The sequence below is a fragment of the Synchytrium microbalum genome, assembly GCF_006535985.1.
Source record: "Synchytrium microbalum strain JEL517 chromosome Unknown SmJEL517_scf0072, whole genome shotgun sequence".
NCBI lineage: Eukaryota > Fungi > Chytridiomycota > Chytridiomycetes > Synchytriales > Synchytriaceae > Synchytrium > Synchytrium microbalum.
The window spans coordinates 20048-41623 of NW_022158421.1; the positions used below are offsets into that span (position 1 = coordinate 20048).

The following is a 21576-nucleotide window of genomic DNA, read 5'->3' on the forward strand; positions in this document are numbered from 1 at the left end:
TCGCTTGCCTTGTTTAAAAGTGCAGTTTTCGTGCTCGAAACGTTTTGCGTTGTGGTTATAGTCATAAGAAAGACAGGGAACGGACTTGGCAGCGAGGGACGCTTGATGATGCTGGACTTTTCGATTCAACTTGCCCAAATCGTTGTTTTTTAATCAAAACTTCACATTCCTAACATATAATTTTACGTCTTATCACACAGCAGGGGAGGGATTAGACTTTGATGCTGGCCTGGGAAGCACTGGACGTTGAGGATATGTGGCGCGAGTCCTGCTCGTTCCCTTTCAGTGTACTTGCACGAATACTACACGAATCAGCGATCCCATGCCAAACAGTGTCGGTGCCTTCGGTTAGAGTCGGATGCCATATTCTGGATGAGGACGAGGCGGGCGTCATTACATTTTGTTGGCTCGTTCCCTCTCGTCGAGTCCTCCGTCCGAGTTCACAGTCTCTGAAATCAAGAGGGGGTCTGGATGATTTCGGCAGTGCCTGTTCTGCTCTTTCACCTGTTTCTGGCTATCCACAAGAATCAACAGTTACTGCAAACGATGTCTCTTGCTTTTGAAATCTGCAAGTCAGATGCCATATTATGGATTAGGTGGAGCAGGTCTCAATAAAATGGCATGGTGTTGCTCACATATCTATGTGAGTCCTTCGCTGTAGTTCAGAGTCACTGACATTGAGGACGTAGACACAGAAAGAAGGGCGCTTCTGGGAGGGAAAAAGCTTGAATGGCGACCTTGGACTGTTGAGGACGAGAGATGGAAGTACTGCTTCTTCTGCTCATTCACTCGTTTCCAGGCTTTCTCACGATGCAACAGTTAATCAAACAAGGTCTTTCACCTTTGATGTTATATTCTGAAGGACGTGGAGCGGGTCACAATAACATGACCTGGTTTGGCTCGTTTACCTAGGCGAGTCCTCTATTGTTGTTCGGAGTCACTGACATCAAAAGGGGTGTCAAAGACTCTGTGGACTCTACCTGTAGTGCTAGAAGACTCTAACTGCAGTCGGTCTCTGTTGTTTGTAAGTGTTGGAACGTGGTTAGGGAGTTTTTGGGCTTCATTCCATTTGTTTGTGGAGTTCTCACAAAAAATTCTTGTACAGTTAAACTCTGCAACTGCGTTTAGGCTGTGGCAGCTATGTGATGATACTGGAGAGGGCGAATGTCTTCCTGTGGATGTAACGTCTTGGGACCGACATCCACATATATATAATTGACGACTATTTTAACCGATCCAATAAATCAAAAATTTACAGGAATACTGTTAAAATGTTGTCCGCTTCGCAAGTACACTGATGTATCACAAACGCTACTTCATCACAATTCCCACATGTCAAAGGAGAAAATATGGCGACCCTGCAGAAGTTGAATTTGATAACCGAAGAGGAATTGCATCGATATAGCGAAATCATCGAACAATTCGTGGCTGTTCTGTCGATCCAAAACAGACAGCCTGGACGCGTCTAGCTTATGAGTGCGCAGGCATGTGAAAATGTGACAGAACTTGAACTTCACTCAAAAGGTATTATTACGCAAAGATGTTAAAAAGTATTCACAGAGTCACAGAGAATTAAAAGTATTCATTGGCGGTTCTGTCTTGACATATTTAATGTAATACATTCTTTTTTCGACAAGAGACAACATATCTATTCAACACCAGAGGACACTCATTAGCGAAAGTAGCAAAAACGAATCTACCAACGGTCCGTCATTCGTCTAAGAAGCCAAAGTTCAGTAGGCGCTGGAGAAAGTTGGGTCATTTTGGTGGCTGGCTGCCATAGAAATTGATGGACGGCCAGAAGCTAAAGGACGACAAGTTTGGTGAAGCTTCAAAGTTCAGTTTCATCAGGTCGAAAGCCTACTAATCGTTCATTCCAGTCGTCTTGGACACTAAAGGCCCAGTGCTCGTTGACATCAACACCACCGACCCAACCTCGGACAAGCTCAATCCTTCCCTGAAAATTGGTCGGCGGTCAGACACTATATACACATTTGATCATGAAATAGCTTCAACTACCAAGTTTGAAGCACTAGATGGTTCCTACCTGATCGTTGAGCATGGGGCAAATCCAGCCGACCCTGGTATCTTGGCTACTCTGTTTAGCATTGACGCTCGTGAAGCTCTTGCTACATATACTCTCCCTCTTTCTCCGATGACTGAGAAAAGAGGGAGAAAAGTCGAGAAAATTGGCTTTAGAAACGACACGGTTGTCGTCGGAGAGCACGAATGGAAAGTGTGGACCGGCACCAATACTATATCAAACATATTTACCAAAGATGATGACGAACTCATCAGGACTTGTGCCTTTCAACCAAAGCAGCTCATATGGATGTATGCAATTGAGCAATATATATTAGACATGTCTGGGAAGTTGTATAGGATATCGCCCACAACAAAAAGCAGCTATGACTTTGATGGACTTACCAATAATGATCCCATACAGACGCTCGATAGCTTTGATATCCCTTACCCATTATGTGGGACCAGCGCTGACCAGAAATGTTTGATTGCCAAAGATGAAGAGCACTCAAGTTGGATTTTTTATTTACTAGATATGACCTTCAACGACAAGCTAGAAGAGTTTCTCCGTATACCGTATCATAAATATGTCAAGGAGATTTTAGATATTAGACGCTTGAGCAAATCAAGATATATGTTAGCAGTCGTTATCCAGTCCGGCGAGGCAGAGCATCGAGCAAACGGACAGCATATCGCCGTTATAGTAGAAAATAAGACTTGGACGAATGAGATGTCTAAAGAATGGCTCGAAATGGTGGACGTTCCAGAAGGGACGTTATACGCCTATGATGTATGGGGGCCATCTGAGTCCAACGTGGATTTGTTTGAATCATCCCGGACCTGGGGCGAGTTTGACGAGTCGGAAGCCACTGACTGCTGGGTCGCTACAGAGAACATCATCTGGGATTTTAGAAGGTCGAAACGTTCTTTGGTTTGGAAAGCACTATCGAATGTGCTTGCATTTTCAAGAAAATTTCCGAAATTTCTCGTGGTGGTTGATCAGCACCTGATTTATGTATGTGATCTTTTACTGGCCCCAAGATCACCCTTCTAACTGTAAGCATACTTTAGGTGATTGAGCCCTTGGACGAGAACAAAGCGGACAGCCCATTGAGGCTACGGCACGTGGCTTTTGCCAGTGGCAAGGACTATCCGACCACACTACTGTCATCCAAATGTTTCTTATACGAGTTCACTATGCGAATTTCCAACGTTTGCCAAGATCATAATGGTCAATGTACGAGCTTTATCAAGCTATACGCCACGCTCATGATGACTTAACTGCCAATTTGTCTGTCTAGGTTATTGTTATTATTACCGGATCACGGTTAGCGACATTAGGGATCCGAATCTATTATTTTGGAAGCATCTTGCTGTCCTTAAATTTTTAAAGGAGGACGGTGACAAAGCATCGAAAGTAGCATCGTGGCAATCTGATAGCCGTGTCCAAGATTTGAAGATGCAAGTCGTCGATCTTATTTTGCGGGATATTCAAATGACACCAGTAAGTTGGTTTGTTGGGAAATAGTCGATTCAAGATTGCTGAGCTTCCTACTAGCAAATCTTGTCTGATTGTCGGGATGGCAAGTCTTTCTTAGTATGGTGCATGGATATTATGAGTTTGGAAGAGATGAGGCCTATTTTTGACATATTGTCATTGTCTGTGTACAATTTCCATGCCGAGTGTGGTGGGTCTTTCCAAATTCGATTTCAACCAATATCGCAATCTGACTGAACTGGCACTGAAAGCTACCATGCCGGGCTTTCGTTTAGCTCAAGACTGGCAGACCGTGGCTATGGTTGACAAGAGAAAGATAGTCAAGACCGAGAATTTGTTAAAAATGTTGATGAAGAAAGGGGCAGACGCAGAGATAGCTATTGCAATGGAAATGATTGTGAAAACGCTGAAAACCGCGCCTCAAGTAAGTAGAACCATTGCCACTGTCTGTAATCGTTTTTGACCAGCATAAACTAGGCACACATGGCTTTAGAGTTCATGACCGAGACATTTGCAGATCTTGTGTCTACTCAAACCAACGACATTGCCAATTACCGAGGCACGCTCGAGAACTTTGTCAATAGTCTCGTCCCTATCAAAATATCCCAACGCACGTTTGATAGACGGTATCCGAGATCTATGTCTCTCAAAATGATTGTCGATACAGAGGGAACACTGGTGGAAGAGACGTGGTCTGTCCGTCTTTTAAGAAAATTGAACTCGATCATCCCAGAAAGCTGGCGTACAAGCAACTTTTTCAGCACCCCTCCAATTGTGTCGAATAGATATGTGGTGCCATGGCATGGGATTTTACGGCACCAGGACTCGTATGACGATACATCTCGTCTCTTGACACCAGTGTCTACTTTTACAGGATTGGTCCTTCAAGAGAAAGCAAATCTACTCGGACGCTTTGAATATGAGGCAGTGACTCTGGCTTCTTGGAAGACGTATGTTATTTTTTTTCTCATGTTTTAACTCAAACTACTTTCATTGACACGCCATTCGAAACAGATATTGGTTTCTATACATGTTCCGCTTACTTTTGGATGGGCTGGGTCTGTTGACGCTTGTGGTCACCATACAACAGACACCTTCTGCGTACAAACCCTTCATGTATATCTTTCTCGTCATTGGCATTCTCCCCAATTTGCTATATCAGGCCATTTTGAAGACACGGCTTCGGTCTTACTATCCTGCTCGAGTTTTCGCTCAATTGGACGTGCTCGCCACGTTTGCAGCTCTCGTAGTAGCAGTGGCGCAGATCGCACGAGGAGACATCTACGACGATGTCATGGTCAAGTGCTGGGCAGTGGCGCTTCTTCTGTATTATTTAAAACTGGTCGCCTATCTGAGAGTATTACCGTTTGTTGGAAGCATAGTATCATCCGCCTTCCAACTCATTTTCCAAACACTGCCTCTCCTAGTACGTAACCATTGGCCCATGGAGTCACAAAAGTTTCAACTAATGTTTCTGGTCATAGGTGTTTCTGTTTGCTGTGGCCTTTGCATATTCCCATGGATTCTACGTCTTGTTGCAGACGAACGAGACAGTCGATGGGTCGGATAATGCTTTCAATACGTTTGGCAATGCTTTACAGTAAGTTATTGATTTGATGGTGAAGCAAGGTGAAGCAAAATCTCAATTAGCAAAACCATTAGGTCAATGTTCTATACCTCGTTTGGCGATTTTTCTCAACTCAAAAGCCATAACGGCAATTGGCTGGCTGTCTTCTTGCATGTGACGTATCAAGTCATTATGACTCTGATGCTCTTCAAGTGAGTTTTCGCAGTCTGATTTTGTCATTGTAAGAAATCTTGATCATTATTGTTTGCATATCCTAGTGTCATCATCGCTGTCCTCAACAATACCCTGGCCCAACTACAATCTCGAGGAGAGTCAACGGTGCTGATTGACGAGATTGCATACATTTGCGTGGAAATGGAAACAGTGCTCTTGACAGTTTTCCCGTCATGGAAGAATCATCCGGCGCTCTTCCCTAAATTCATTTATTACGAGGTGCCAATTGAAAGAATGCCATCTTTCACCTCGTCAATTGATAGCGTGGTGGCTAGTCTCTCCAGCTTGAAGGAGCAGGTCTCCCAAGAGAATATGACGTTGAAGGAGCTGGTCGCCAAGGACAATGCAACGTTGAAGAAGCAGGTCTCCCAGGACAATGCAAAACTAGAGAAGAAGATATCTTCGTTAGAACGGACTTTGAAGGAAGTCTGCGAATTGCTTCAGACTCTCCCAAAACAACCACCCATCGTTGAAAATGGCGATAAAAACAGTAATAAAAACAGAACTGATGGCAGTAAAATCTACGATAGTTATGGTGGTTATGATTCTGAAAACAACAAAAACGACGATGATGATAATGATGAAAATGATGATATTGAAAACAAAGATGATGATATTGAAAACAAAGAAGATGATTATGTTTGAAAACAAGGACAACGATGAAAATAATGGTTGATTATTGTAATCTTGATATCCACAGTCGACGGTAATAGTGATGTAGCTTCGTCTTCATCCATAATTCGAGTTTCGTTTTGTAATTTAGAAACGGTGATAGTAGAGCCCCACAAGTAAAGCACGCACTGGATTGTTCTGTGTTTTTCTTGTTTTTCGCACTGACTTCTTGGTTGTTTTCGCACCAACAGAAGCCAATGGCGCTTGGATCATCATGTAATTGTCAAAGTGTTGGCCAATGTATCACACCCTATCCTACAGTCGTCTGGTAGGCTGCTTCGTCAACAGTACCAAAGCCATCCAACGCTGCTGCAGGTGGTTTAACATCCGATGGCAAACCATTGGCATGGAGTTATCTGACTGGTCTTGTTCGTCTCTTCATTTCCATTCTGGTGATTTGATGCTTGAAGAAACAGTTTCAAATCTATAATTGCATCTGCAATCAGGATCTATGACTGTGCTGATTCATCATGTTGGCCGTCAAATGCCAAATGTGATGCCTATAGACCATTGTAATGCTAGCATACTAGCACCATTCTAGAAATGACCCATTGATAATGTTAACAAGAGAATTGTAAGCGTCAAATCTTAAATAGAAAAGGGGTAAGAAAGCCATACTTACCTGATTTGCGCGTTAAAAGGTCGTCTGCCATCGCGTCTGTCACCTTCTTCCAGCGCAATCTGACAGATTAAGCTGTACCAAAATCGTGTTCAAGGACAAACAACCTAATATTGTTGATTGCTAGGCGCGATTCGTTGACTTTTCTTTGGAGGAAGCCACCAGAACTGGAGCACATCAGTTCAGTTCTCGTAAAGTTATAAACATTTGTGTGCTGAAAATCTTTGAGAAGGGGGGGGGACCCCCTCGTTAAACGTAAATCTTCAACAACCCCCGTCAGCTCTTAAACTTGACCCCGCTCGAGCAATTTTCGACTTTAACGGCGTTAAAATTTTATAAACGTCTACGGGATAGCATCCAATAAACCGTATAAATATGTAATTATGATAAGACTTCATCAGTTTCCGCCTCACATTCCAGCTGCTTTTTGTGTGTGTGTGACCTGCCTTCCTGGGTATCACATCAACTTACAACCTACAACTACTATATCGATCGTCGTGTTTGAAACGTTCTTCTGGCAAATACAAAGCATGATGCGTGCTCCGGTGCTCTCCAAAATCTCTCAGGCATGGTGGAAGAGTGCAGGTAGGCTATTTAAGCTTTTGATATCTATCCAAAATAACTAAAACGGCGCCGTTCACGTAGTGGTCTACCAGATCTATCCCCGAAGGTACGTCAAAAATCTACATTTTTGGTCATGATTCTTCGTACGGTTAAGATTTGATGAGGGTTGGAGGCAATGTGCTGGTTGATCAAAAAGCATGCATAGGGTTGTCGGTGCAAAGAGCTCGCAGAACCAAGATCACGAAGTTTCATTGTGCTGATCAATTTTCGACTAGTTTTAAGGATTCCAATGGAGATGGTATCGGTGACATCAATGGTATTCGCCAAAAGATCCCATACTTGAAAGATCTTGGAGTGGACGTTATATGGTTGTCGCCAATCTACAAGTCTCCGCAAGTCGATAACGGATATGATATTTCGGATTACTATGTACGGAACGCTTTTTTCAACGTCGTTTTTCGAAGAATATCTGTCTCTGAAACATCTCAGTTTGTCCCACGGGTTCTCCTCTGGAGTTTCCCTGTGGTTAGAATCAAATTCTCAAAAGAAAATCTCTCATATCAAATATAGGACATTTCAAAAGACTTTGGCACAATGAATGATATGGACGCCCTCCTATCAGAAGTCCACAGCAGTGGTATGAAAGTGCTTATGGACTTGGTAGTAAACCATACCTCAGATCAACATGAATGGTTTCTGGAATCTGCTGCGTCAAAGACAAATCCGAAACGAGACTGGTATATTTGGCATAAAGGGTCTGGAGTTAATGGAGATCAACCCCCAAATAACTGGAGAGCCGCTTTTCAGGGCAGCGCTTGGACGAGACATCCGGCTACATCAGAATATTATTTGCATCTGTTTGCTATACAACAACCTGATTTGAATTGGAAGAATCCGGAAGTTCGTGCTGCTGTCTTCAAGCTTATGAATTTCTGGCTTGATCGTGGGGTCGACGGGTTTCGGTAAGTATTAGTTAATTGGAAAAATGGGGCTAGAATCCCTTCTTAATTGATTCTCATCATTTATCATATTTCACATTTTCTTCCCGTCAAATTCAGAATGGACGTCATCAACTACATTGACAAAGAGGACGGATTTCCAAACGCGCCCATCACTGACAGTCGAGAGTTTCTGCAAAGTCCGAGGATTCACATCACCGACAAACCACGAGTGACAGACTACCTTAGAGAAATGTATGAAAAGGTCTTTGAATGGAGACCGGAAGTAAAGATGACTGTTGGCGAGTGCCCAGATTCAACGATCGGTATGATCTCACTTTTGGTCAGACTGGCAAAAAAAACTTTATGTGATACTCAGATATTGTACGGCTGTACCTAGAATCTGCCTCACAGTATACCAATCCGGCAAACAAGAACCTGCAAATGATCTTCCACTTCCAGCATGTAATATTCAATCTTTTGATATCTACAATCATTGTTTCATTAACGACACTTTAAGTTTAGGTATCTCTCCGCTCCAAGATCCCTGGAAAGTCATACGATTTCGTTGAGTTCAAAAAAATTTGGGCAAACTGGGATGCTAAATTGAACGCTAACAATGGATGGAATTCGATCTACTTTTCAAATCACGATTCACCGCGGTATGTCTATTCTGGCTCACGTCCTTTGGTTTTTTGGGCTAATGTTTGTTTATGCTATCTATAGCACGACTTCGAGGTTTGGATCTGACAAGACTGAGGCACTTCGGTCAGCATCAGCGAAATGCTTTGGTACGGCACTCCTTACTCATCGTGCTACCGCCTATATGTATCAAGGTATGCACAACCTATGTGTCTGCACCATCCGCGAAACATACATATAATTGTTCTTTGCGATCTGTATGAAAACTGATTCTTTATTAATGTTGTCTTTAATAGGAGAGGAGCTCGGCATGGTCAACATTGGTGACAAATTCAACATTGAGGACTATCAAGACATTTCCACAGTCAACCAGCAAGTCAATTCTTCAGTTTGTTTTGAATATCTGTCAAGTCTCTGATGTTTTTTTCCTAAAATCACATTAGATATCACGTTTTGCTCCAACGACCCGACTACGATGCCGTAAAAGCCAAAAAAGCAATCGAGCTCTTCTCTCGCGACAATTCACGTACACCCATGCACTGGTCGGCAGCACCCAACGGAGGTTTCACAACCGGCAAACCATGGCTCAAAATGAACCCCACATACCAAACAATCAATGCTGAATTACAACTATCGGATCCAGATTCAGTGTTTCATCACTTCAAAGCCTTGATCGAGCTTCGTAAACAGCACGAGATTATCACGTATGGTGATTATACAGTGCTGACGCTGGAGCATCCGACGCTTTGGGTGTATTTGCGTAGGTTGGATGATGAGGCGTTGTTGGTTGTGTGTAATGTGTCGGAGGAAGATGGGACGTATGTCCCTCCGACGAATTCGTGGAAGGGTGAATGTATACTTGCTTCCCACAGACCGCTTATAGGGTCATTGTGGGAGAATGGGGTGACGTTGAAGTTGTCGCCATTCGAGTCTCAAATATGGTTATTTAAGAATTTTTCACACAGGCTGTGAATAGTAACATTAGATTTGGCCTTTGCAAACCCTTGTAGAACACCAAGGTCTTATAGATTACGATATAAATCACCCTTGTAGAACACCAAGGTCTTACAGATTACGATATAAACGCCAATGTTGCTGACAAAAAAAGCCATGTTTTAAGATTGAAACTTATAACTATGATGCCTTTATTGTTTGGGACTATACAGGATTTCTACATTGCCTCCACCGCTAGCTCTGGTAACAGACGTTCTCCTGGAACTCTTGGCCGAGTTCTTGCCACTTCCCGGATTGCTATTAATCTTGATCGAATGAGTTTTCTCTTCATCTTGTATTTGATTCATTTGCGGATTCCTTGGAGATTTCAATGATACGGAGTCTGCTTCATCGTGCTCGTCGTCAGAGTCAATGTCATGTAAGAATTCTCTAATCTCGATATCGACATTCCGTCCAGAGACTTTGGCGAATTTATCACCACCACGTGGATCTCCAATTACTCGTACTTCGACAGCTGGCATTTGCCCTTGCGTATGGATTGTAGCTTCCTTTAGTATCTTGGCTGCTTCGTTGACCCATGGCAGACACAGATATGTAGATCCAATCAGTCCAGTGAATATGCAGGGGATCAGTAGCGAGTGTTCCTTCAGTGCCGAGTATGCAAGTTGACCAAATATCCCACCAACGAGATACGAGAACAATAAAGGTATATGGACTTTGAGTCTCCAGACTTCAGCATTAGTATCCATTCGACAAGCCTGACCAAGAATGTTTCCAATATCTGTTATAATCCCAGTCATGTGTGTAGTTCTTATAACGGCACCAGAGTAGCTCGTTCCAACAGCATTCTGCAACCCACAGGCGAAGGCAGCACACCATTCACCCAGAATCAGTTCTTGTCCCAAGAAGAGAAAGCTTAGGAAGAGCATCAGACATTCGATTAACAGAGCATATCCATAGGATCGTCCCAGACGGAATTTGGTGTCTCCAATCATAAAGCCAGCGACGAATGAGCCAAACATGAAGGATACGATGATGGATATGACTAGCGCCATAGTCGTGAGATCGAGATTGTATAGGGCGATTGCGATACGAGATACGTTTCCGGTGAGATGGGATACGGTGACGGAAAAGATGCCTGCTAATGTCACGACATTTATAAAGCCTGCATTGACTGCTAGCAAACAGGCTCCAGCTACGATTGTGTAGAACTCCTTGTTGACGAATTTGTCCATTGCTCTAAAGAGAAGGCAGTTGGTTTTAGCTTTCTTCGGCTCGACATGAATTGGGTTGATGCCTCGAGACACTATTCACCTTTGAGATAGTTCTAGTAGTACAATCGGATTGTATTAGAGCAGATAGATAGATCAATGTGATATTGGATGTGGTGGTCTCCTTCTCTCTTTGGCTGACCGTCTCTCCACAGCGATCGCTCTCCTAAATTCGTCGGAAATATTTCATTCTTGGTAAAGTTGACCAAGAACAATCACATCATACCATGCGCACGCATCAGAGACTCATCAACATCATCAGAGCTGTACAGCCGTCTCGGTTTGCTAGTACATTCACAGGAAGAGCTAGGAGGCCAAGTTCGGCACCATGGATTTCTGCAGCTGCTACCGTTGCAGTATGTGGAGCAAGTTTACTATACTGGAGCAACACCATACAAACTGAGAAGTCACAGATATCACGTTATGGTGGTCCTAATGAGCTTCGACAGGCCATTGGCGTGCGTAAATCTTGTTGACTGTAGTTTGAACTCTTCGCTGCCGCAGACACTAAATCAACACGTTATTTTTAGAGATTCAGAGACATACTGAATACAGAAGATATTTCTCTTGATGCTGATGAACTCTACGCTCATGGTTTCAGTGAACTTTCGCATCATCAAGCTGGATCTCCGCAAGTAATCGTGTATCCACGAAATACGGATCAAGTGTCACAGATTCTCAAAATAGCAAATGAACTAAGGTACCTTTTGGAAGCCTCAGTCTGCATTTGCACATTATAACCTCATTCCACACACCCACCAGGCTGCCAGTCATTCCATACTCTGGAGCGACAAGCGTTGAAGGTACTTGACATTGATTCGCACACGTGTATCTCAATTCTGAACTCGGCTTGATTCTTTAGGACACTACTCTGCGCCAAAAGGCGGAATCTGTGTCGACATGCAGCACTTTGATAAAATAATATCCATAAACCAGCATGATCTAGACTGTGAAGTTGAACCTGGCGTACCATGGGAGGATTTGAACAGGACTTTAGAGTCGCATGGAGTCTTTTGTCCTGTAGACCCAGGTCCAGGTGCCAAGATTGGAGGGATGGTTGGGACAGGATGCAGTGGAACGAATGCAGTAAGATACGGGACGATGCGGGATTGGGTTTTATCATTGGAGGTTGTTCTACCTGATGGGCGGATAGTAAAGACTAGATCAAGGGTCAGGTAATGGATGATAATGGTATAAAAGATACAGTCAATCTGATTTCGGGTTTGATTATAGGAAATCGTCAGCTGGATATAATTTGACTCAACTATTTATTGGTAAACAAACAAGACTGCATGCTTTCGCCCTTATGACGGCTCCTAAATCGATTGTTATTTGCCATTAGGCAGTGAAGGTACTCTCGGAATAGTGACCAACATCACTTTGAAGCTAGCAGTGATTCCCAAAGAAACATCAGTCGCAGTGTGCGACTTTGAGAGTATACGAGACTGTGGAGAGGTAGTACAGGAAGTCATGTCGAGTGGAATACAGATTGGAGCAATGGAGATATTGGATGAAGTCATGATGAAAGCAGTCAACCTCAACAGTACCGAGTTTAAACTGCCTGAAAAGCCGACACTTTACTTCAAATTCTCTGGCATGAACAAAGAAGCAGTACAGGCAGATATCAAAAAAGTCGGTGAGATCGCAAAGGCTCATCATGGAGGATCATTCATCTTTGCAAAGACAATAGATGAACAGTAAGTTGTGCGATCTGTAGCTCAAGTGATTTTCGATCTTATACGCCTTTTTTGTAGGGATGAAATATGGCAAGGACGAAAGATAGCCGTTTGGTCAAGTCGTCTACTCAAGCCAGATTCCAGCTTCTGGATTACGGACGTCTGTGTTCCATTGTCAAAGCTGGCTCACCTTATTGAAGAGACGAAGAAGGATGTCACGGCGTCATTTCTTCCAGGACCTATAGTACGTCCTTGACCCACTCGTCATTAATACTGCATCAGATCTCACCTTCTTAACACGCATAGCTTGCACATGCTGGAGACGGCAACATACACGTCCTGATTCTATTCCACAAGGACAAACCCAATGAAGTTGTCGAAGCTCAACGGCTGAATGACCAGTTGATCAAGAAAGCTCTGGCTCTGGGCGGCAGCTGTACCGGAGAACATGGTATCGGGTGGACAAAGCGGAAATGGTTGGAACCAGAACTTGGGAAGAATTCCGTTGATCTGATGTTTGATATCAAGAAGGCAATGGATCCAAACGGGATCATGAATCCTCAAAAAGTCTTACCAGATCGTGACTAGTTGTATTGTTGTAAACTGCTCCAAAAATATAGTTTATCTAGTTCTAAAACTTGAATACATCTTCAGATTTGAACCCCATCTTTTCTAGTAAACCACCAATAGGTCCTTGCGATCGATCGGGAGCCTTGGCGCCAGACACTACGAGAAGACGTTCCGTTGAGCAAAGCTTCCAAGAGGTGGTCATCAAACATATAGCAGCACTTACAGAATTTGACGAAAGGATCTGGCCCACAGATAAACACTTTGCCCTCTGTAGGTTTTGGCATAAACTTTTTTAACATATCTTCAGTCACAAACCCTTTGCCAAACTTCCATCCTTCTGGAGCCTTGTCCAAAGTATAGAAGACTTCGAAACGTCCAGGATGAGCCTTTACTTGTTGATCTAGCCAGTCTTTGAGCAGGATGTCCTCTTCAGTTTGGTTGGCAAAGATTAGAGATAGTTTGGTCTTTTCTGACTTGTCTGCCAATACGTGAGAGATGATTTGCATCCTGTACATAAGAAGTGAAGATTTGATTTTAGATTACGAAACGAAACAGGAAGCGCAGATGCTGAGCGACATTGCACGTTTCTGTCAGCAACTAACATTGGCGTAAGACCTGTTCCACCAGCAACCATTCCAATATGTTTGAATTCATTCTGCTTCAGTATATACTTGGGAATCGGGCCTTCATGAAAGGGTGGTCGATGAGATCTTCGTGAAGCTATTACGTAGCAAATCACACTTACCCTTCATTGCAAGAGTGTCGCCAACCTTCAAACTGTGAATATGAGACGAAGCAGCACCACCTGGATATTTCTTTACGAGCAAATCAAAGGTACCAGGTGTCTCGCTGTGGATTGGTGTATAAGGCCGAATGACATTTTTAGGTTTTTCGCCTTCGTTTGTAGGTAGAGCGAATTTCACGACAAGACATGAAGCTGTAGGTAATCCTAGATCTGTGGTACCCGCTGGGAATGCAAAGCTGAATCTTGCGGTATTATGATTCAAGGTTGTCACTTTTTGAAGCTTGAAGCCTACAAAAGATTCGCCGTCCAAAGCTACAGCTGACTTTGGTGCATCGGCGAATAGAGTGCTTGCAAACAGTGCGCCTGAAAATAATGAAACATAATGAAGTCAGAACATGGTTCTTGGAAAGTAGTTGCGGTAGTTCTGCCATCACGACGATCGATTGCGACCGATTTCAAAGTCAGCAACAGCAATCTGGGCGTTCAAACGATACAACGATCAAGCAAGCATCACATGAATGCGGAAGGAATACAGGATCCTCACGCCAAACCATCCAACTGGTCCGTACCTGTTGCAACAGCTGCTCCAGATCCAAAGAATACGGCCTTTTGCATTGATTTGTTTCCAGCTTGAGCAGAGAAGGTAGCAAGCCTATCTGAAATCACTTTTGAGAATCGGAACGCGTTCATGATTTCTTGTCTTCTATGTGATGAACGTCAAAGTTCGAGGAAAATCGGTTCAAGTTTTGTCAGCTATTTGGAGTTGAGGGTAGAGCGAGCCATTTGCGAAGGAAAGCGTGTATTCTCGTGACTGCATCTGTAAAAGGTTTAGTTAAAGGTTCGAATTGTCTTTCACTCCAAAGTTGGATGGGGATGGAGTGAACGATTGTTGGCCGATTTCGCATTTTCCGTGGGTCTTCCTTCTCGACCAATTGTTCGCATTTCATATTCATCGAAACTGTCTGTACGAGTCTCAGAATGCGTAGTTATTGTTGTACATCTCCTGAACATCAATGTATCGTCACTCACACAATTCCATGATCGTTCCTATAGACAAGGCTTTATACACTAGGATCTCTAAATTTCATCCTCTGAGCTTCGGTTGCATGGATGCATTATGACGGGTCATGCTTCTGTGGGAAGGTGCGATACAGGCTAGAATCAAATCCAATGTTTGTGCATTGTTGCCATTGTTGAACTGTCAAAAGCAAACTGGGGGCTCCTTTGATTTGAATTCTCTCATCGAGACTAAACACGTGAGACTCTTGGACGGAAGACGTGAAATAGTAGCCATGAAGACAGAGAGTGGACAGCCTCATGATATATTTCGATGCAAGGAGTGTAAGACAGCATTGTGAAGTGATCATGGGAGGAGGAAGTTGATGCTGTTTGTAAGGGTGACTACTCTGAATTGTCCTTTTTCATTTCCACATGCAATGCTGAAGTGGGAAAAGCTGCCCGACGATAAGCCTTCATTTCCAGTATATTACGAGTGGAGAAATGTGTGGTCTGCTAATAGTATTCAAAGGAGGAGGGTGCTAGGCGTGTAGTGTATCAGATATAATCGTACAAAGGCGTTCAATCAATGGCTGAAACTTGACAACCGATGTTTGAAAGGAGAATTGTATATTTCATAGCGATGGCAGGCACCATGTACATTCATTGCTATCTTTTTGATACACAATACAAATTCAAAGGAAACGTTCAATTTCCGAGTTTCAAAGTACCATCTACTTATGTATTTCGACTCGAACGTCAAACACTGCTGAATCACAGTATGCCATGAAGCTGTATCTACCAAACAGCATGGCAATGGGAGAAACAAACAAACATTACCGTTCAAGTGGGGTTTTGTTAAATGCTTCAAAATCACAAACAACTTCTTCCCTGGTCACTGCCGTGAGCGCTTGCCTTGGCGCCAGCTAGCTGTCAACATGATACCTGTAGTAACTCGAAGAAGAGGTTTCGAATCTTATGGTTAATCCCGAAATAGGTGAGTGTTTGGAGAATATGGGAAAGTCAGCCACATTGTCGAGATTATTGACTGCCATCATAGGTACAGCCAGTATTGACCCTTGATACCCATGATGTTGATTCCATCCACTCACTTTCGTGCCCGTAGTGAAGTCATGAGCTTCAGGGCATCCAGAGATACTGATAAGAGTTGATGCAGCGACAGGAATGACAGTTTCTATTAGGACTGCACCCTCCGAATCGACTACATCCGATATTCATTATTTGACACTGATGACAAATCTGGTTCTTCTAGAGAGCGCAGATCCGCCATCAGGCACTGGTTCATTGAGATATCAAGATTGTCCACAAATAGCATAGACTTGCAAGATTCGAGTCAAGAGGGTACAATGCGACCAAAATTCCCTCCTTCTAACTTATATGTTGATAGATACAGCTTGTACGAGAGGATAAGAGAGTCTCCTCTTCTCGTTAATCACTATTGCGTGCTTTTTGAATGTTGGGAGTGTGGGAGTGTCAGAGGGCGAGTAAACAGAACAATTTCATTGGTTGCAACGTGGATCGCGCCATTTGTCATTTGAAAAGTAAACAAAAAATGATATACATGTAATGCCTCTGTCTCGCTATCAACTGATTTTCACTCTTGAGGAGAGCAAGACATCGAAAACCAAGTCTCTGACTGCATTCGTTAGAGAACGATTTAAGTGAACTACTGTTGCTTGTTCTCATTGCTATAGGTTGTCTTCGTCGGCTTTTTGGGAGTACATATTGCTCTACTATACGTTTTATTGTAAACTATTTGAAACACTACAATACCCTTGTATGCGACTCTTTGCTCCTATTTGACAGCCATCTCACCAAAATTCACGAACACCTTGTCTTGAATGACGCTATGTTATTTCAGATTATACATACAAATAGTTGCCTTCAAATAACCACTAGCAGGCAACACCCAACACCCTCGTTATATGCATCACAATATCTCACCCAGCAATCCCTTTAAAACAATAAGTGCACCTTGTTTATCCAAAGCCTTATTGGCATGCTTGCATCCATTTCGTTGGACACCTAACGAAAAAAGCGACCATTTCAGATCAGTTACAAAATTCATCTGAATCGTCCAACAACACAATGAGCTCACAAGCTGGACATCCATCCTCACACTGGCAAGCTGAAACAATCTGTTTAGCTCTAACCAGCAATTCATGTACATGTGAGAATGCTTTAGCCACCATTCCACTTCGTCCATTATGTTCATATATGAAAAATCTGTTTTTGAGAGAAAGCTTGTGAGTTACTTTACACAAAGCCCTAGACGACGCCCAAACAAACCCGCCAAGCACTACGGGAAATACCTTGGAGGGCGTATCCTCGTAGCCTCTGATGTCTGACAATCTGTCCTCACACTTGTAAGACCTGTTGACACGACATAGACAGGCACAAGCGATAAGATGGCATGACTGGCAGCGTGAATACTGTCCTTCACGTCATGTTTCGTGGCGTGTAGATATTGGACTGTTGCAAATGGAACTATGGAAAGTATTGACAACTATTAGAAATCTGTTTTTTTTTGCTCTTGAATGGTAATCAACAACTTACGATCTGTCCAAAACCCAACAGCATTTCGAACAAAAGGTGGATTTTCAAGATCTGTAACAGCTTCCAGGATTTGCCAGTTCTTTGGGTTGACTTTAAAGTATCCGAATACCTTGGTTGAAACTGATGATTTGTCGACACGAATGGCAATGGGCAAAAAAAACAATTAGCTCTCGCAAAGATTGCACCATCAACTGAAGTATACTACCTTGAACAGTTCCAAAATACACATGAATATCAGTAGTATTCGGAATTGATCGAGTTTCCATAATCTTCAACGGATCTATGTCTGTGTATTCCCTCGGTGTCGTAATGTAATCCACATTCGTTGGTCGCACTAACAAAAAGCAGCTCTGTCGTTAGATGTGGGGTTGTTGTTCATCCGATTATCTTAATCAGTACCTTTGACATATCGCTTCTCTTCATTAACCTCAAAAACGTAATAGGAATTTCCTTGATGGATGAATATGGATCCTAAGATGGGTTGGATGCTGTGAGAAGACAAAAAAAGGAATAACATAGATAGGATTCACCTTCGTATAGAGTGAAGTATGCTCTTCCCTCTTCGATATCCTCCACATCCTCATTAGTTGACACATCAATAATTCTCCAACGAGCTTCATCAATCGCGCGCAAGGAAACGTCCTTTGCTGGATATCCTTCATACTTCGGGTGAGCGAAATACAACTACAAAATGCAAAAAAAGGGATGTGTCAAGCATCGCTACTTCCACAAATTAAAGTTACGATCACATAACTCACATTAGTCTTAGGATCCTGTATCAAATGTTTCACACAAACTTCCTCCAGCAGACTCCCAAGAAACAAACCATCTTTATCGACATCAATTGGTAGCTCGGCAGCGGCACATTGAGCGTGTGCTTCAAGAATCAGCAGATTTTCAAGATCAATCGACACGTTTTCGTATGTTCCTCCAAACAGTTCATCAGGGTGTGTCATGTAATATTGATCCATAATGTTGTCCCCATCGGCTATCAGGATAGAGATCGAGTCCTTTTCACGTCGACCAGCACGTCCTGATTGCTGACGATATGAAGCAAGACTGAATGGGAAGCCCATGTGAATTACTGCATCTGGGAAGAAAACAGACTATGATTGATAATTGTTTTGTAGCTATAATAATTTGCATACCTAGAGAGCCAATATCAACTCCAAGCTCAAGAGCATTGGTAGCAATCTGCATCCAACACAGCAATCAGTATTCAAATCACCCCAGCTTCTAATATTTGCCATAACAGACAAATCTTTCTCACCACTGCCAGCAATTCACCACCAAAGAGTGCTCGTTCAATGCTCCTTCGATCTTGAGGAGTATACCCAGCTCTGTAGCCCATGACCTTGTCAACAAGATCAGGAGACATCTGATTCAAAGTAGATCGAACTTCCTTCAGTACGAGTTCTGCTGGTCGACGGGCCTATCCAGCCAAAAAATCGATTTGTAAGCCAAGACTTCTCAGAAACATCGTCTTCCAACACAACTCACTTTACAAAATGCAATAGTCCTCACTCCACGTAACATCAAATACACCAACAAACGGGCAGCTTCATCTAGCGTACTCATTCGTCCTTGTCGTGCGTCATATACATCCTTCAGTGGAGCTACACATTCCAACAAAAGTGATTAATAATTAGCCAAAAAAAGCTAATAGGATCGCGCTGTATTATTATAGAAACTCACGATTCCAGAGCACATGATGCTTTTGACCATGTGGAGCACCATCTTGATTAATCAAAGTGACACTCTGCAATCCATAAAATGATTTCATGTGTTCAACAGGATTTGCAACTGTTGCTGAACACGATACAAATTGCACGGAATCGTTTCCATAATAGGAGCATATTCGTCGGAGCCTTCTCATCACAAAAGAACAATGCGTGCCCAATGTTGAGGAATAATAATGCAGTTCTGATAAAGAGAGGGAAATTGTCAGTTGTGAGGTTGTGATTTTTTGGTTTCGGCTGCGAACAAAACTGCTCCCTTACCATCAACAATCACAAATCTCAAATTCACAAAGAATTCCTTCCATTGAGCATGATGAGGCAACACAGTGACATGCAGCATATCCGGATTCGTGAAGATGACTTGCACATTCTCACGAATATCCTGACGAGTACTCGACACACTTGGTGTATCACCATCAAATGTCTCAGCACGTACTCGAGGCTTGAGAGACGGGCAATTCTCAAGAATATTCAAAAAGGAGCGTCGTTGATCCTGTGCTAAGGCCTTGGTTGGAAATATATACAAGGCACGTAATTTCGGATTCGCTTCTAGGCCTTTCAAGACTGGAAGTTGGTATATGAGTGATTTTCCACTATTTAGAGAGTAAGAGCGGGTTAGATGTGAAATATTTCATACTGCGATGCTTTTGTAGACTTTTTTGCTGTACCTGGATGTAGAAGTAGCGACTATGACATGGTCACCCTTATCCAACGCATTCAAAGCCTGAGCCTGATGCGTGAACAACCTACATATAGTACTGGCCTCCATCAAAGCAGTCGCCAGCTCATCAGACAAGGGTGTCGTCAATTCACCATAAGAAGCTGGATTTGCTTCTGTCGTCCTAAAACCTTTCTCCACAATTTGATTACGATAAAATGGCTGATTCTTCAATCGTTGTATAAGGTCAGATAGTGATGATGGTCGATCTGTGGATGGAAGTGTCCGTGATGGGGATGAGAAAAGTGATCCTACGAGACTCATTCCTTGGTTTGGAGGCAGCGCTAGTGATGTTTTAGCCATTTCTATTATTTTGGCGACTGCATCCTCGTCCTAAAAAATGTTTGAGGTCAAAACATTCTTAGCCTCTACTGCACCCTTGTTTCCCCCAAAATCTTTCTTACCTGATCCAAAGCCTTTCCATAAAACTCCAGTAAACAAGTCCTAAATGACGTATTCCTCTTCTCGATCAGCGTAGTAATCGTTTTTGTCTTGGAAGTTCCAGCCACTGATTCTCTCAGAAACAGGTTACGACTTCCAAACAGCTTCTTCTCGTCATCCGTCTGTTTCTTTTTTGACGAGCCTGGCTTTAGCTTTGGTTTAGGAGGCCTTGCATCCGTAAACTCGATAACGAGGACATATGTATCATCATTATTGGTATTTGATGGTGTTGATTTCATTTGAGTTACGGATGCATCTTCCAGAGCAGCTTCATTGACGTAAAATATGTTGAATAGTATGGGGGATATAGCTTTGAGTTCTGATAGTTTGTCGAGTGTGAATTCGCTAATTGTGAAATACCAACGTGTCAGCAGTGTCAACAGAGGAAAGAAGCTTCGCGGTTTAATGCGTTGCCACAGCTTCATACACCACCATCATAAGATATCAACAAAAAAGTCTCTTGTCATCACACAGTTAACCGACAGGCCTCTACACACTTACTTTTTGTAAATGTTCTCGACAGAAGCCTTGATTGCATCAAACGTACAGACTAATCCTCGCTGAATGGTACAAAACGAGACGATGGTATTTACAGCACGGAAGAGCAGATCTAGATCTACTAGAAAGTTTGGCATATCGAGTGGAAAGTCTTCAGGGCTAGTCGACTTTTTGGAACGTTTTCGTTTCTTTGCGGTTGATTTGACTGGCTTTGGTGATTCCAAGTCTTCAAAATCATCACTATCATTAGCATCAGGATCTCGTAGCGGTGGATCTCTATGTTGCTCGGAACTGACGGGAGCTTGTTCTTGTTTGATGTTGGGAGCTTCCGGATCCTTTGGAGCAACAAGTTTACGTTTTCTACCAGCAGGTTTCTTCTTTGATGAGGTATCAATACGATTTTCTACCTCTGAAGTAGCAATATTGATGTCCTGTGCGTCGACAGTTGCTGTTTGTGTTGGCTTTTTTGCTTTGGCAGCAACAGTCGAGGTTGCCTTCTTAGCCTTTGGTTGTTTCTTTATACGGAATATCATGGGGGATTCATCGGTTTCCTCTTCCTTGACCTCCATGTTGAACGAGCTACCTAGACATTTGGAAAAACAGTTTGGATCGTGACAAGACTAGCTTCGAGAGTA

General features: G+C 42.9%; 5 protein-coding genes across 5 annotated transcripts; 2 read left to right on the forward strand and 3 right to left on the reverse strand.

Moving 5' to 3' along the window:
* Positions 1-7142: 7142 nt before the first annotated feature.
* SmJEL517_g06035 (uncharacterized protein) lies at positions 7143-9706 on the forward strand (the record flags this gene model as incomplete). The annotated part of the gene is made up of 12 exons (XM_031171961.1): positions 7143-7197; positions 7258-7282; positions 7452-7605; positions 7747-8138; positions 8235-8440; positions 8515-8579; positions 8640-8776; positions 8841-8950; positions 9053-9132; positions 9200-9236; positions 9307-9574; positions 9640-9706. The coding sequence occupies 12 exons, from the start codon at positions 7143-7145 to the stop codon at positions 9704-9706; spliced, it is 1596 nt and encodes a 531-aa protein (XP_031022055.1).
* Positions 9707-9901: 195 nt separating this feature from the next.
* On the reverse strand, positions 9902-10945 carry SmJEL517_g06036 (uncharacterized protein; the record flags this gene model as incomplete). Its single annotated transcript, XM_031171962.1, has 1 exon — positions 9902-10945. One exon carries the CDS (start codon positions 10943-10945, stop codon positions 9902-9904), a length of 1044 nt encoding a protein of 347 aa, XP_031022056.1.
* Positions 10946-11208: 263 nt separating this feature from the next.
* On the forward strand, positions 11209-13245 carry SmJEL517_g06037 (uncharacterized protein; the record flags this gene model as incomplete). The annotated part of the gene is made up of 8 exons (XM_031171963.1): positions 11209-11439; positions 11512-11681; positions 11744-11784; positions 11844-12156; positions 12215-12255; positions 12324-12678; positions 12736-12901; positions 12964-13245. 8 exons carry the CDS (start codon positions 11209-11211, stop codon positions 13243-13245), a joined length of 1599 nt encoding a protein of 532 aa, XP_031022057.1.
* Positions 13246-13288: 43 nt separating this feature from the next.
* SmJEL517_g06038 (uncharacterized protein) lies at positions 13289-14662 on the reverse strand (the record flags this gene model as incomplete). Its single annotated transcript, XM_031171964.1, has 5 exons — positions 13289-13383; positions 13451-13734; positions 13830-13911; positions 13973-14335; positions 14542-14662. 5 exons carry the CDS (start codon positions 14660-14662, stop codon positions 13289-13291), a joined length of 945 nt encoding a protein of 314 aa, XP_031022058.1.
* Positions 14663-16919: 2257 nt separating this feature from the next.
* Positions 16920-21510, reverse strand: SmJEL517_g06039 (uncharacterized protein; the record flags this gene model as incomplete). The annotated part of the gene is made up of 16 exons (XM_031171965.1): positions 16920-17014; positions 17088-17215; positions 17302-17476; positions 17546-17654; positions 17731-17879; positions 17945-18016; positions 18076-18229; positions 18304-18635; positions 18694-18739; positions 18816-18977; positions 19046-19161; positions 19241-19468; positions 19546-19877; positions 19953-20335; positions 20407-20788; positions 20945-21510. The coding sequence occupies 16 exons, from the start codon at positions 21508-21510 to the stop codon at positions 16920-16922; spliced, it is 3429 nt and encodes a 1142-aa protein (XP_031022059.1).
* Positions 21511-21576: the final 66 nt, after the last annotated feature.